The sequence below is a fragment of the Saccopteryx leptura genome, chromosome 2, assembly GCF_036850995.1.
Source record: "Saccopteryx leptura isolate mSacLep1 chromosome 2, mSacLep1_pri_phased_curated, whole genome shotgun sequence".
NCBI lineage: Eukaryota > Metazoa > Chordata > Mammalia > Chiroptera > Emballonuridae > Saccopteryx > Saccopteryx leptura.
The window spans coordinates 379,805,416-379,819,711 of record NC_089504.1 but is presented as its reverse complement, the minus strand read 5'-3'; the positions used below and the strand labels follow the sequence as shown (position 1 = coordinate 379,819,711).

General features: G+C 44.4%; 1 protein-coding gene across 1 annotated transcript in view; it reads left to right on the top strand.

Annotated features, from left to right (window-relative positions):
* SORL1 (sortilin related receptor 1) overlaps positions 1–10,416 on the top strand; it is a 139,803-nt gene extending 129,387 nt beyond the window's left edge. The window contains exons 46-48 of the mRNA XM_066365308.1: positions 1,093–1,285; positions 4,027–4,239; positions 6,128–10,416. Coding sequence (XP_066221405.1) covers positions 1,093–1,285; positions 4,027–4,239; positions 6,128–6,195 — 474 coding nt within the window. The 3' untranslated portion in view covers positions 6,196–10,416. The remainder of the gene's footprint in view (positions 1–1,092; positions 1,286–4,026; positions 4,240–6,127) is intronic.
* The last annotated feature ends 3,880 nt before the right edge of the window (positions 10,417–14,296 follow it).

Genomic DNA, 14,296 nt, shown 5'->3' with positions numbered 1-14,296 from the left:
ACCTATTTTTCTTTATAACTTCATATATTGTGCAAATGTACACTGAATCTCTATTAGATGGAAAATCACGAATGCTAGTGTGTCAAGAAGAATGGAGATGGGGCTCCAGGCAAGTGGTGATAGGAGGTTCAGTTTGGCCGCTGGCTGTCATCGGGGACCCCTCCCGGGTGGCAGTGGCCCAGCTTTTAGGTCTGGGATGCCTGTCAGTGGTTCATTCTCAGGCGGGGTTCTGGCGTAAACACTGTGTGTCCTTTTTCCTCCCCTAGTCAGAGTTCCAAGAATGGACAGGTCAGGGGAGTGGGGACCAAGAGCCCATGAGTAGCAGTGGGGCCCAATATGTGGGTCTTTTTTTGGTGGTGGTGGTGGGGGTTGACACTAGAATACTTGGAGATTAGCACAGAAGTCCAGCAGTCCGTACTGGTCCCAGCCAGCTTGTCGGACCAGGGCTATTCCAAGAGTGATTTTTCCAGCCCAGGAATCCAAGACCCATCCAGAGCCAGTCGAACAGGAAGGTTATGGATTTCATGCTCCCATCTGGAGCTTGTGGAAGTACTTCCGATCTGAAGGCCAGGCTGCTCTGGGGCGCCCAGCTGGCCGAGCTAGAAAGCCAGGAGCTGTGGGCTGACAATGGAGCTCTGTTGCTCTATGGCCAAATGCGCTCTCTTTTCTGGTGCAAGTTCCTTTTTCGTTCCCGCATTTATTATTAGTCAGATTCCGTTATGGCAAACTGTTACTGAATTGTCCAGATTCTTGGTGGCTTTTAATACAGCTTGCGACAAGTGGTCTGCTACCCAGAACTTTGCATGCGTACTGACATGTTTGTTAAAATGGCGTGTGTTAGGGCTTGCACTCCCACACTGCGGCTCATAAGGGGCATGGTAGTGATTGGAGACATTTGGGTTGTGAACATGCCCATTTTCTGAATCCGGTATGTCAATGGCAGTGTAAAAAGATCTAGTAAGAAACCCAAAGTGCTTTACCATCTATAACAGCTTTCAACAAGATGTTCACATAAAGTTGGGACTAGTAATAGAAGCTGTTGGATTTTCCTTGTTTAACTTCCTGAGCGATCTCTGGTGTGTGTGTTTCCAGGGCTACGAAATACACATGTTTGACAGTGCCATGAATATCACGGCTTACCTCGGGAATACCACTGACAATTTCTTTAAAATCTCCAACCTCAAATTGGGTCATAATTACACGTTCACCGTCCAAGCGCAATGCCTTTTCGGCGGCCAGATCTGCGGGGAGCCTGCTGTCCTGCTCTATGACGATTTGGGGTCCGGTGAGTCGCAGCTGCCGCCACTTTCCATCTGTGCTTCTGGGGAAATGCCTCCAGGATATAGCACGGCTTGATGAACGTGTGTCTTTTTAAAGTGCGTTTAAAGGAATTCTTTCCCGTTCTATCATTGACGTATCAACCTCATCAGGCACTGGTTGGTTTATGAGAACTTCCTGAGCCAGGTGCGGTGTGAGGTGCTGATGTTACCAAGGTGACCACCTTCTGAAGGGGAAGCCCAAGAAGGGGAAGGCTAACAGGTTTTGTTGAAAAAGGAGGTTCTCTTTAGGAAACACTAGGTTAATAAGAGTTCTGTTGCTTTGTTGAAGTTTTTTTTTTTTTGAGGACTTTCAGAGTCTCCAACATGCTCACATCCCCTTTGACTCTCCCAGTTAGTAAATAACCTCCTTGTCATGGAGTAAACCATTTTACAGCCTTCTCCTAGTTTTCGCTGTCAGCCTCCGCTCAGAACCTGGCTTTGGGCTGGGGGCTGTTTTACTGACACTCACAGGTACTGCTGTGGGTCCTACTAATGGCAGAAGGGGGCGCCTTCCGTTCACACAGAAATTCTGCTTCTTTTGTAGCAGCTTGGTGAGGATTTCCATGAACACTTTGCCACGGGTCTTTGTGTTTCATTTGCTCCCAGCCAAGGACTAACCAGTGCGCAAGCCAGAATTGGGTGTCGTGTGTTCTGTCGTGCCCTGTGTCCCCAGGTGTGTTTCGGTGGAATCCTTACCCGGGGTACCACCCTACAAGCCGGAAGCCTTGCATACCATATCCCTGTGGAGGATCCTAGCATATTAGAGGTTCTGAGACGGTCCTACAGAAAACAAACAACAGAACTCTTGTGAACCTAGTGTTTCCTAGATAGAGACTCCTTTTCTAGTAAAATCAGTCAGCAACTGTTAAACAGAAGGTAGGAAGCACTGCTGTGAGGACCCATGCCAGCTGTTTTTATAAAACCAGGGATGTCAGAGAAACTGTCCAGGTCAGACTTCTCAGCCCGTGTCTCACCTTCTGCGTCTCTCTGTCCCGTGGAAGTGGGGTGTGGGGCAGGAACATCCTTCTGTTTGCCATGTCACAGTTGGGGTTAGGTTGGGACACACAAAATAAGTTTGTCGTCCCCCCCCCATAAGTTAATGATGAAAGAAATTAAGTATGCAAATATTGAATTGTTAGATTAGGCTTGTGAGAACAGGTTCTCTTTCTCTAAGAGTACCCTGCTGGGAAGAATCCCTGGGTAGCTGCCAGGTTTCTACATGAGGCAGAGGCCCTGCGGTGCCATCCCACCAGGGACTAGCCTCAAGCCAAGCAGGACTCTTTATGGAGGCCTCCGAATGCCACTTTGCTTCCTTAGCCAACACCGACTCCCCAGTTCCGTTGTCCTGCCTGAGGCGAAGACTGGACCCAGGATTTCTGACATAAAATGTCTACCCCTTTCAAGAAGACTGGTCCTAGCTCAACAAGGGTGTATACGGCTTTTTCCTAGAGCTGTGATTTTCAACCTTTTTCATCCTATGGCACACAGAAGCAACTAAAATTTTGTGACATGCCAAAATATGTATATTTTTATCAATCTGAAGACCAAAAAAAAAAATATATAGCTATACGTTTGACTCATTCATAACAGATGGCTACTATTGTGTTAGCTGTTGTCAGTTTTTCATTTGACAATCTAAGGGAAAAGAGGTCAGTGCCCCTGACTAAACAGACAGGTATTGCATGTTTTTAAAATTTCTGTCGGTGCTGGCCAGTGGCTCAGTGGTAGAGCGTTGGCCCGGCGTGTGGATGTCTTGGGTTAGATTCCTGGTCAGGGCACACAGGAGAAGCGACCATCTGCTTCTCCCCTGCTTCTTTCCCTCTTCCCCTCCTGCGGTGGGTGACTTGATTGGTTTGAGTGTGGCCCCAGGCACTGAGGATAACTCCATTGGTCCAGAGAGTCAACCTCAGGTGCTAAAAATAGCTCAGCACTGGAGCATCACCCCAGAGGGGTTGCTGGGTGGATCACAGTTGGGGCACATACAGGAGTCTGTCTCACTATTTCCCCTCCTCTCACTTAAAAAAAAATTGCAGCACCCTGTTTGAAAATCCATGCATCACTATAAAGCTACTGTTTGTTTAAGACAATGGGAAAGGGGCATCAGTGTTAGGTTATAGATAGTTAAATGGCTTTGGAAAGAGCTCTTAAAGTGTTAAATGTGTATAGAAAGGTTCTCTTGCCTCTCTTTTATTTAAGTAAAAAAACCTCATAAAACTTCATGAGCTGATAAGTCAGTATTGCGGTAAAGGAATCTCATTGTGTCACTTAATGGAGCTTCAGGTAATTGCAGTTCAGAGGGACTTTGGTGCTAAGTAGGGGGAAATAATTGCAATCTCATTAATTAGTGGTCTGATTTCATATCCTCTTATGTAAGGCAAGCAAGTGGTCTTAAGTAATAATGCTAATGAAATCAATGTTGATACCCCAACAAAGGTCTCCTTTCTAAGAGATTATCTAAATAACCAACAAGGCAGTGATTAGGAGTTTAATGTAATTACCGTATTTGCATGCACAAGGCCCATGGTCTGTCAGCTCAATGCAAGGAGTCGAAACATTCAGGCTCCATGTGCAGGAATGTGTCGCCCCAGAAGGTGGCGTGGATAGGTGTTGCAAACTCCTAGCTTTTGGTGTGTGGGGCACTGTGTTGTCTGGTCCTTTCTTCTGCCCTTACACGGGAGGCTTATGTGTTGGCATCTTACTACGGCAGGTGGGGATGCGTCAGCTCTTCGGACGGCCAGATCCACCGACGTGGCGGCTGTGGTAGTGCCCATCTTGTTCCTGATACTGCTGAGCCTGGGAGTCGGCTTCGCCATCCTGTACACCAAGCATCGGAGGCTACAGAGCAGCTTCACCGCTTTCGCCAACAGCCACTACAGCTCCAGGCTGGGTTCGGCCATCTTCTCCTCGGGCGACGACCTGGGTACGTGCTGCTTCCTCCTGGGGCAAAGCCAGTGACTTAGGGAGTGCCTCCCTTCAGCTCATCTTTCAATTTGAGAGAGGTTGTGCATTAACCAGCAGTCCCCTGCTTTGGGTTCAACCGGTTAGAGCCCTTTGCTTCGAATTTCCTCCCATGTTAGAAGGACTGGTATTTCCTTCAATAGCGTGGTCTGGCCAGAGACAGGGAGAGGTGTGTGGACGCACGACTAGGAGGACAGGAAGGATAGACTGGCCCTGGGCTTTGGGTACTCCCAAAATATGGGCACATTTTCAGGGATTTCCAACCCCTCTCATCCCTCAGAGACCTGAATATGTTATTTTTATATGGGCCAAAAACAAAATGAAAGGAAGGAAGGAAGGAAGGAAAGAAAAAAGGAGGGAGGGAAGGGGAGGGGAGGGAGGGAGGAAGGGAGAGAGGAAGGAAGGAAGGAAGGAAGGAAGGAAGGGAGGGAGGGAGGGAGGGAGGGGGAGGGGAGGGAGGGAGGAAGGGAGAGAGGAAGGAAGGAAGGAAGGAAGGAAGGAAGGAAGGAAGGAAGGAAGGAAGGAAGGAAGGAAGGAAGGAAGGAAAGGAGGGAGGGGAGGGAGGGAGGGAGGAAGGGAGGGAGGAAGGAAGGGAGGGAGGAAGGAAGGAAAGGAGGGAGGGGATGGGGAAGGGAGGGGAGGGAGGGAGGGAGGGAGGGAGGAAGGAAGGAAGGAAGGAAGGAAGGAAGGAAGGAAGGAAGGAAGGGAGGGAGGGAGGGAGGGAGGGAGGGAGGAAACGAACTTTGTAGTAATCAACTGTGAACTTCAAACCAGGTTGATTTTAGTAACCAAACTGCTTTGATGTCCCTGGAGGTCCCAGGCAGGACAAGAAGTCATGATTTCCCAATTGGCTTCTGTCCAAAGATATCCTGTCCACCTTGCTGTTTCCTGTCCTGGTTGTTGCACAACCTCACTGGCCACTCTCCTTTTGCGTGCTGACAACAGGAAGCATGGGGAAAAGAAAGAAATGCCCCTTTTATAAATGTCAGCACACTTGAATTACCCAGTGCTAATAGAGCTAGTAGGCTACATAACATAGTCAAGTGGGTATGTTTGGGGACCTTTCCCAAACTTAAGCTTCTCCAGACTCAGAATGCTGAATTCAGATGAGTTTACAGATTTATTTTTTTCTGTAAACTAATCCCAATTTTTTTTGTTGTTGTTATTTGTAAAGACATCTGTGTATTCTCAGTCACTGATCATTTGATATTAGCTCTGTTGACTTCTCCTCAGTCCTCATTTTGCTTTATTACATGTTCTTGGACTGCTTTGCATGAACAGAGTGGGTTCTTTGCTTCTGTTATTGGAAGCAAAAGGAGTCACCCCGTTTTGGTGCCATGCAGTGATCACTGAGCGTGGATCAGCACAGGATTGTCCCAGGGGCCCTGAGGGGACAGCCACGATGCTGGCAGGCTGTCCTCAGAACACTTAAACCCTTCTAAGAGCCTTTTCTTTAGAGCAGTGTGCATTCAAAGGAGAAAACAAACACTGAAGTTTGTTGTGCTAACATAGGGTGCAGATAACTCAAACTGGGGAACTTAAAACACCCATTGGACTTTTAAGTAGGTAGTAAGATTCTGCTTCCTAAAAGGTTGACTATACTTATTTGGGAAGTTCAAGCTATTATTAAAATAAGCTTGACCACCTGTTGTTGGGGAGAACGTGGCACAAGAATGGCGGAGAGAAGCTGGGCCGGGTTTCAGCATTGAGCGTTGTGTCCAGCTGGCTGTGGTGCTGACTGTCCTAGCTGGGGCTTGCAGTGGGGTGGCAGGTGGGAGAGGCACCGTGTTGGGCGGGGGACCAGACCCGGGTGCACTGGAACTCACTAAGGATGACTGTTCTACCTTTAGGAGAGGATGATGAAGATACTCCGATGATAACTGGATTTTCAGATGACGTCCCCATGGTGATAGCCTGAAAGAGCTTTTTCCTCACTAGAAACCAAATGGTGTAAATATTTCATTTGATAAAGATAGTTGATGGTTTATTTTAAAAGATGCACTTTGAGTTGCAATATGTTATTTTTATATGGGCCAAAAACAAAACGAAAGAAAGAAAGAAAGTAAGAAAGGAATGAATGAATAAACTTTGTAGTAATCAACTGTGAACTTCAAACCAGGTTGATTTTAGTAACCAAACTGCTTTGATTTGATATTAATATAGTCTTACAAGGCTGTGCTTGCTGGGCATGCTTTTAAGTCTGTGAGATAATTGTGGTTCAATAAATTGGCCATTCTTTTTATTTTTCTAAGACACAGAAATGTATTTAATAAAAACTTCAAGAGCAAGTGGAGGGGTGGGGGTGGAATCCCTCCTCCTTGAAAGTATACTTCAGAGTTTAAATTCTGTTGGGGTTTAGTTTATAGGAAAAGTGTTTGGTGGGAGAAGGTTCTTTTATATTATTTTGTTAATTTATTGGGGCTCTGTACAAGGCAAGGCTTTTGTGGTCATCTGACACCACACGTGGTATGAGCCCGTCGTGGTGAGGGGTGGGTGGCAGAGGCGGCTTGTTGCCACCTGGAAGCAATCCATTTGTATTGACTTGTGTGTCATAGAATGGTCTTTGGCTAGAGAGCACGTTGAGGCATTGGTCCCTTTCAGTGAAACAGAGCTGCAGCTTAGAAAGCCCTGCCAGCAGCAGCGTCCGCTCGCATGGATGGGTGGGACCTTACTGTATACGCCTCTACGCAGGAAGTGGCTCCCTGAGCTACGCAAGAACACTGCTTCACTGGTGTCCTTGTCATTGCAAAAAGCTACTCTGGTTGTGGGAGAAAATTGCAGGACTGTGCCATGACAGATACACTGGCAAAGAGAGCACCTAAATATATATTTTCATTTTTATTTTTATTTATCTCTGAAGACTGTCAAATGTAGGCTTTTGTGTTTGTGTTGAGGTGGCCGCTTATTGTCCTTCAAAGTTCATACTAAGATATGCAGTCATTTTTAATTGGGCCAGTGCCTTCTCTCTCTCTCTCTCTCTCTCTCTCTCTCTCTCTCTCTCTCCCCCCCCCCCTCATTTTTCCCTTTTCTTCCATCTCCCTTACCCATGGCCCTGCCCCATTTCAAGAGAAAGTGCTAGTCACTCTTCTAGAGACACAGGACGTCTATGAGCTTGAGACCATTGAATCCCATTCACAATTAGCAGCAACAGTGTAAAATAACCTGGGGTTTGTTTTTCTTCTTCTTCCTTTAAATGCCACTTCTGTATTCAGATCCTGGCTCCTTGGCAGGTGTGTGGACTCCTTTGTGGACGGATGCCTACCCACCCTTTAGATTTAATGTAGGCGCCGATGTCTGGCTGTGTTGTGACTCCTGCTGTATGAACCTCACTGCAGAATGTCTGTTCAGCCGAGCGGCAGTGAGTTCTGGGAGTGCTCCCCACTCACGCTCCTGAACGTGCCTGTTCCGCCGCAGCTTCCCAGAAACCCCGTCCCCCTGAGATGCTGTGCATTGCCCTCTCGCGAGCGATTGTTTTCTTTGAACCAAAAGAATCATTCCTGGCTTATGATCTGGTTGCCTTCTACCTAGGGATTTTGGGAAAACAAAGAGCCAATTAAATTTCAGTTTAAAAATAGACAGGGCGAGGCAAAAGTAGGCTTTTGCAGTTGTTGGTACGGAAACAATGTGCCGATTAATACAGAATAACAAGAATGAACGGTGTTTTGTGCACTCACAGCGGCATGCCTACTTTTGCCCCACTCTGCGTATATATTTGGGATAAGGAGTTTATAAATTGTAGACACTCAGTACGTCATGTGGGTAAGGTTCCATTTTATTTTAACAGTTTATTTTCTCTTTTCTGTCTCTTTTGTCATTTGTGTGTGTGTGTGTGTGTGTGTGTGTGTGTGTGTGTGTGTGTGTGTGAGAAAGACTGGAATTTCTTTGTCTTATCTTACCTTGGAGTTTGTTCAAAACTCCAAACCCTATCACCACCCCCCGACCCTTTAATAAGCTCTTTAAGTAGCTGAAAGATGAACAAACAGTCTGGTGGGATGCAAGTCGTTTAATTGAACCACTAGAAAGTATATTTTCTTGTTCTCTTTTTCCGCCAGCTTTTCGGTGACATTGGTAAAAGCTGCTATAAAAGGCTCCGAGACTTTATTTTCAATTATTCCACAGGCAAGCCTTTTTATAGAGCATATGTCTCCAGTTGGCAACCTGAGATATGTCTGAGTATGCAATTCTAATTACCAGTGCTTCCCGATGCTGAGCGCACAGTACTGTATAGACTGGCCGTCACCCCTCTCCTTGGGAAACGCCACTGTGCTGTCTGAGAAAAAGCAGCCTTTTCGGGCTAGAATATTTTATATAAACAGAAGTGTTAATGTTCCTGAAGACTGAGCAGGATAGCTGCAGCTGTGTGTAAACTGTATATTTTTGTGAACCTCTGAAGCGCGCACTCCTGTTTCCCTCCACACGGCTTTGTGGGGGAGGGGGGTTGATGTACACGTGTTGCCTGCAAGAGTCCACAGGCCAGAGTGACGCTAGTAAAGGAGAACAACAAAGACCGTGTGCACCCTGTGGCAGGGGCCAGACAGCTGTCTTCACTGTGACCAACGGGAGGCCCTGGTTGTTCGTGAAGAAGGGGCTTTTGTTCTTTGCCGGAGATGCCACCTGAAAAGTTCACACTGGACAGGGAAAATGTGTCATTCTGTCCCGGAGCGTATTAGAGTGGACCTTAGAAGCGCACACCTGCGTGCACCGTGATGGACCACACGCACTGTGGAAATTTGGCAGGCTGGGTGACTGTGCACACGCTTCCTCTGCAAGCTCGTTTTGCCCCTTTATGTATGGAATGCCTTGTGAGACACGGGTTCATGCAGATAAAAGGACAAGGGGGTAGTGTCCTCCAAAGGATTCCAGGGAGAAGCTGTATCTATGCACACCTGTTCCCAGGCAGGTGAGAAGCTCCAGGTGAGGTGGCTGCCCTGGCAAACCTGGGAGATATCTATGATGCTGGGTAGCTGGTTGACATTTCTGACTTTGGGAACAAGGGTTCCTGGGTTCATCTCTGATAGTATCTCTAGGGGTATTGGGTGGGACAGACGTGGAACACACAGCTACATTTCTCTCTTTTCATTCATGTGTGGTCCACTAGACTTAGCTTTGGGAGGAACTGGGGAGAGGGATGGTGTTGGGAAGCCTACTTCTCCATGGAGAATCCTGCCTTTTGATAGTCACCCAGCACTCATGCCTTCTAGTAAGGTTATATCTCCAGTACTTTCTTAAGGGCAGAGACCCATCCTGTCAGGTTTGGTTGAACACTTCACCACTCAGGGCATCATGGGGAATCCCTGGAAAGATTTCTCTGTTCCTTTGGCAGAGGGTTGGGAAGTTCGTTAGAGAACAGATCCAAGGTTCTATAAGCCAGCTGAACACCACTTCCATATTGGTGTTTAGGAATGGACTCTAAACTCTAAAGAATCTTCACTTGGGTTGGGATTATATCTTGACATGCCTCTTATGTTATTTTCCTTATCGGAAGTGTGTGCTGCCTTTCAGGTACAATTTTTGTGTAATAAGAGCCAGTCATTTAGTTTCTATAGAATACTTTCTATGCAAAACTAAGCTATGGAATGGAGAGCAAGAGATATGTACTGTTGGATACAAGGACAATGCCCCTGTTTCCAGACGGGGAATCACCACTGGACGTGGACTGAAGGGGGGTGGGTGTTATATGTGTTTCTGCCCACTAATTCTGAGCAGCCATATCGTAAATTAAATCATCAGAGCCAAATAACCTGAGAACGGTAGTTTCCTGTGTAATAGGCCAAATGCAATAAGTACGAATGCTGAAGTGGGACAAGACTCTCAGATAGTCCATGTCATTTTTTTCATTTAAAGACTGTTGTTATGAATCATTAGAAACTTTAGGCAAAGTCAAAAGTATTTGCAGCAAAATAAAGGCCTGCTCTGCTCTTATTGATATTTAAAGCAAAATGCCATGTGTTTGTCTCTCTCCAAAGTGAAAATAGGCATTTATGATTTCAATTGCCTTGGTAAGTTTCCAAATCACTGACTTACGCTGAAGATTTTACTATATTGTTGCACAATTTGAAGATGACTTTTGTCTCAATGTCAACTTTTTTCACTGAATAAAAATTTAACTGGGTCAAGAAAACACCTATTTGAAAATCTACTCTACACGTGTCTTGAGTTGGTTTTTTTGCAGTCCAATAAATATGGATAATGCTGTCTCTGAACACCGTCGGATTTGTCTGTTCTACAAGGATGTTTACTTCCTACGTGAGGGAACACTAAGACCTGGGGTAATTTCATTACTAACAAGGTGGTCTCAGATGGTGGTTTTATGAAGAACACGATGTCCTTGTGTAGGCTGAGGGATGGGGAGGTGTTGTGGAGGCTGTTTTGAAATAAATAGAATTATTCGTTAGAGGTGGTGCCTGACATGGAACCCTCAGAGCTGTAATTACATTTATTAAGAGACAGTTTGTTCAGAAGGCAATTTCGAATCTAGGAGAATAAAGGAGAGCGGGTATGCAAGCCGTGTTTCCAAGAGCACTTTCAGGAGGGTTCCACGGGCAGTGAAGGCTTGTGCAGACTCTGATGGCCACTCTTCCCTCTGATGGGTAAGTGATTGGCCAATGGACCTATAAGTCAGGATTGGAAAGCGTGGAACTGGGGGCCGGTGTTTTTGATTTAACAAATCTAGTATGCTGCTCGTGTTTAAATGTTGAACCCGGATGAAACCGAAGTGTTATTACCCTGTTTCGTAGATGAGGAAAAGAGACTCAGAGAGGTTAAGTGACTTGTTAAAGGAAAATCAGAGGATAACGAGCAGAACCAGCCTTCAGTGTCAGAAAGAACACGCAGCCCAGCACCTTGCACAAACAGAAAGCCAAGGGGATACCTTACCCCCTTGGTGAGTTTACCTGGGCTTGGCCTGGCCCTTAGATTTTTAGGCTAAAATAACGTTTGGCAATACATGATAGTGCAGGGGTCGGGAACCTATGGCTTGCGAGCCAGATGTGGCTCTTTTGATGGCTGCATCTGGCTTGCAGACAAATCTTTAATAAAAAAAATAATAACGTTAAAAATATAAAACATTCTCATGTATTATAATCCAGTCCATTCCTACCGCTCATGTTCAAGGTTGCGGGTGGCTGGAGCCAATCACAGGTGTCCTCCAGGACAACATCAAATTTTTATTGGATAATGCGTAATGTACAAGGAATTACATTTTAAAATATGTGGTGTTCATGGCTCTCTCAGCCAGAAAGGTTCCCGACCCCTGTGATAGTGAACTCACCTCTCATGGACAAATGCACCTGCACCAAGCGTGTGAGACTGATAATGCAACAAAACAGCAATGCCTGTTTCTTAACTCACGATGGGAAATAATCCTGTCACTTAGAATGTGAGCATGGCCAGTGTGTTCTTCCCCTGTAGGGGGATCTGCCCAGGAAGCCATTCACAACTAGAAGGACACTGAATAAAGGAAGTGGGAGGTCCAGATGAGAATAGTGGTTTCGATAAATATTGAATGACAAATAATACCCCACTGTGGGAATAATTTACTCCATATTAACTTAGTATTTGAAACCTTTAATTCCCTGTATCCATTTTTACTCAAGAAGTCTTGATAATGGGGTCTTAATCCTTGAAGAGCCTTCATGAAAATTCCCCTGGATGGAATGCCCTTGGACCCTGCCTATACTTGCCAATCTTTGAGTCTTTTTTTTTTTCTGTATTTGAGCACACCCACCACCCTCACTAGAACATTCTATGGCTAATGTTAATACATTTAGACTAGGTTACAATAAAATCTTCCTGGCTTGAGAGCCACTGTATTTTAAGATTATTCTCCCTACTATGTGTTGATTTAAAGTTTTAACCCTTGGAGGACACAGAGTTTGAATTCTAAGGACATTTCATTGTAGCCCCCAGATTTGGACTACATCTGTCAACTGAGTATCTGGTTCCCAGTCCACAGCAAATTAAAAATGGGAAGAGACTACTAAAGACAGATACCCTGACAATAAAAGAAAAGAGGCTTAGAGTTAAACTATCAGAAAACCTTTATTAGAGATAAAGGAGTTCAACAAACAACTGGTTGGGGCCGTTTAGAACAGGCTCCCTTTAGGCTCCATCGGGGCGGAGTCCCATGTGTTAAGGAGCTCGCTCAATTAGAATGACAGTTACTTTCCCTGGAGCCCCTATTCTTTGCTAGTCACTGTGATAAACACTTTATAAACATTTTATTTAATTCTAAAAGTGATCTTGTGATTTAGGTATTAACTTTTGTTTTAAAAGATGAGGAAAATTAATGTTAAGAGAGGGTAAGTAACCTCTTCAAGATCTCACATGATGTAAGTGGCAGTCAAGATTGAGTCCTAGATTTATTTCATTTTTAAGTTTGTGTTCTTATTCACCATTCTACTTTGTCCTTTTGTTACAATATTAGAGGCCTGTGGTAGTAATGTTATCTGTTTAGGTACAGGTAATACATTATATTTTTTTAAATTTAAGTACAGTTGTTATAAAATATTAGTTTCAGGTGTACAATATAGTGACTTAACATTTGTATATCTTACAATGTGATCACCACACTAAGACTAATAATGATTTGTCAAAGTGCAACTTAACCACAATATTACTGACAATATTCCCCTGACCTTTTCCAACCATCTTCCCCTCCCTCCTGGCAACCATCGGTTTGATCTCTGTTTCTGTGAATCTGGCTCTGTTCTGTTTTCCTAGATTCCATATATGAATGTAATTGTACGGTCTTTGTCTTTGTCTGACTTGTTTCACTTAGCATAATACCCTCTAAGTCCATCCATGTCACAAATGGTAAGATTTCTTTTTTTTTATGGCTGAGTACTATTCCAGTGTGTGTGTGTGTGTGTGTGTGTGTGTGTGTGTGATATCTATCTATTCATCTATCAGTGGACACCTACAGTGCTTCCATGTCTTAGCTATGGTAAATAATGTTATGAACATAAAGATGAATATCTTTTCGAATTAGCATTTTGTTTTCTTCAGATAAAATACCCAGAGTTGCTGAGTCATAAGATAGTTCCATTTTTTTGTTTTTTGAGAAATCTCCATACTTTTACTGTAATGGCTGCACCAATTCACAATCCAATCAGCAGTGCACAAGGGTTTGCCTTTCTCCACATCTTCACCATCACATGGTATTTGTTGACATTTTGATACTAGCCATGCTTACTGGTGTGAGGTGTATATCCCATGGTGGTTTTGGTTGGCATTTTTTAATGGATATCAACCAGAAAGATTAAAATTGACATTTGAATACATAAAGAAGTAGGTAGTATCCTTACATGTATTTTGTGAAATCCTTTAAGTGGAACACAGTATTCCTTACTGACGTTAGATAAATGAAGCTTTTTATTTTCATTTGCCATTATTATTTTTTTTAATTAAAGTTTACTTCCAGTATTATTTTGTGTTGGCTTCAGGTGTACAGCACAGTGGTTAGACAATTAGATACTTTACAAAGTGTACCTCCCAATATTTCCAGTACCCACCTGGCACCGTACATATTTATCACAACGTTATTGACGGTATCCCTGTGCGGTACTTTACATCCCTGTCACTACTCTGTAACTACTGATCTGTGCTTCTTAATCCCTTCACCTTTTTTCATCCAGCCCCCCACCCTCCTCTGGCAACCACCAGTCTGCTCTCTGTGACTATGAGTCTGTTGCAATTTTATTCATGTATTTTGTTAGTGAAGGTGTTTTATTTTTAATTGGAAAATGTTTTGTAAAGAGTTCGATAATTAGAAACATGGAAATGAAATTATTTTGCATTGTGACAGTGCCGTTAGATTTTATCAAAATCCTTTGTTTTTAAGGAAATAGATGCAAAGAACACTCAGAAAGAATGTTCAGAGCACATTTTATTCACCTTTATTTGTGTGTGCCAGAGGAGCACACCGCTGCAACGTGTTCTGTTAGGGCCATAACTGGGCTAGCATGGGACCATGAGGATCCCCGCAATAGGAGGTAGATGCTATTCTATTCATCCAGCCC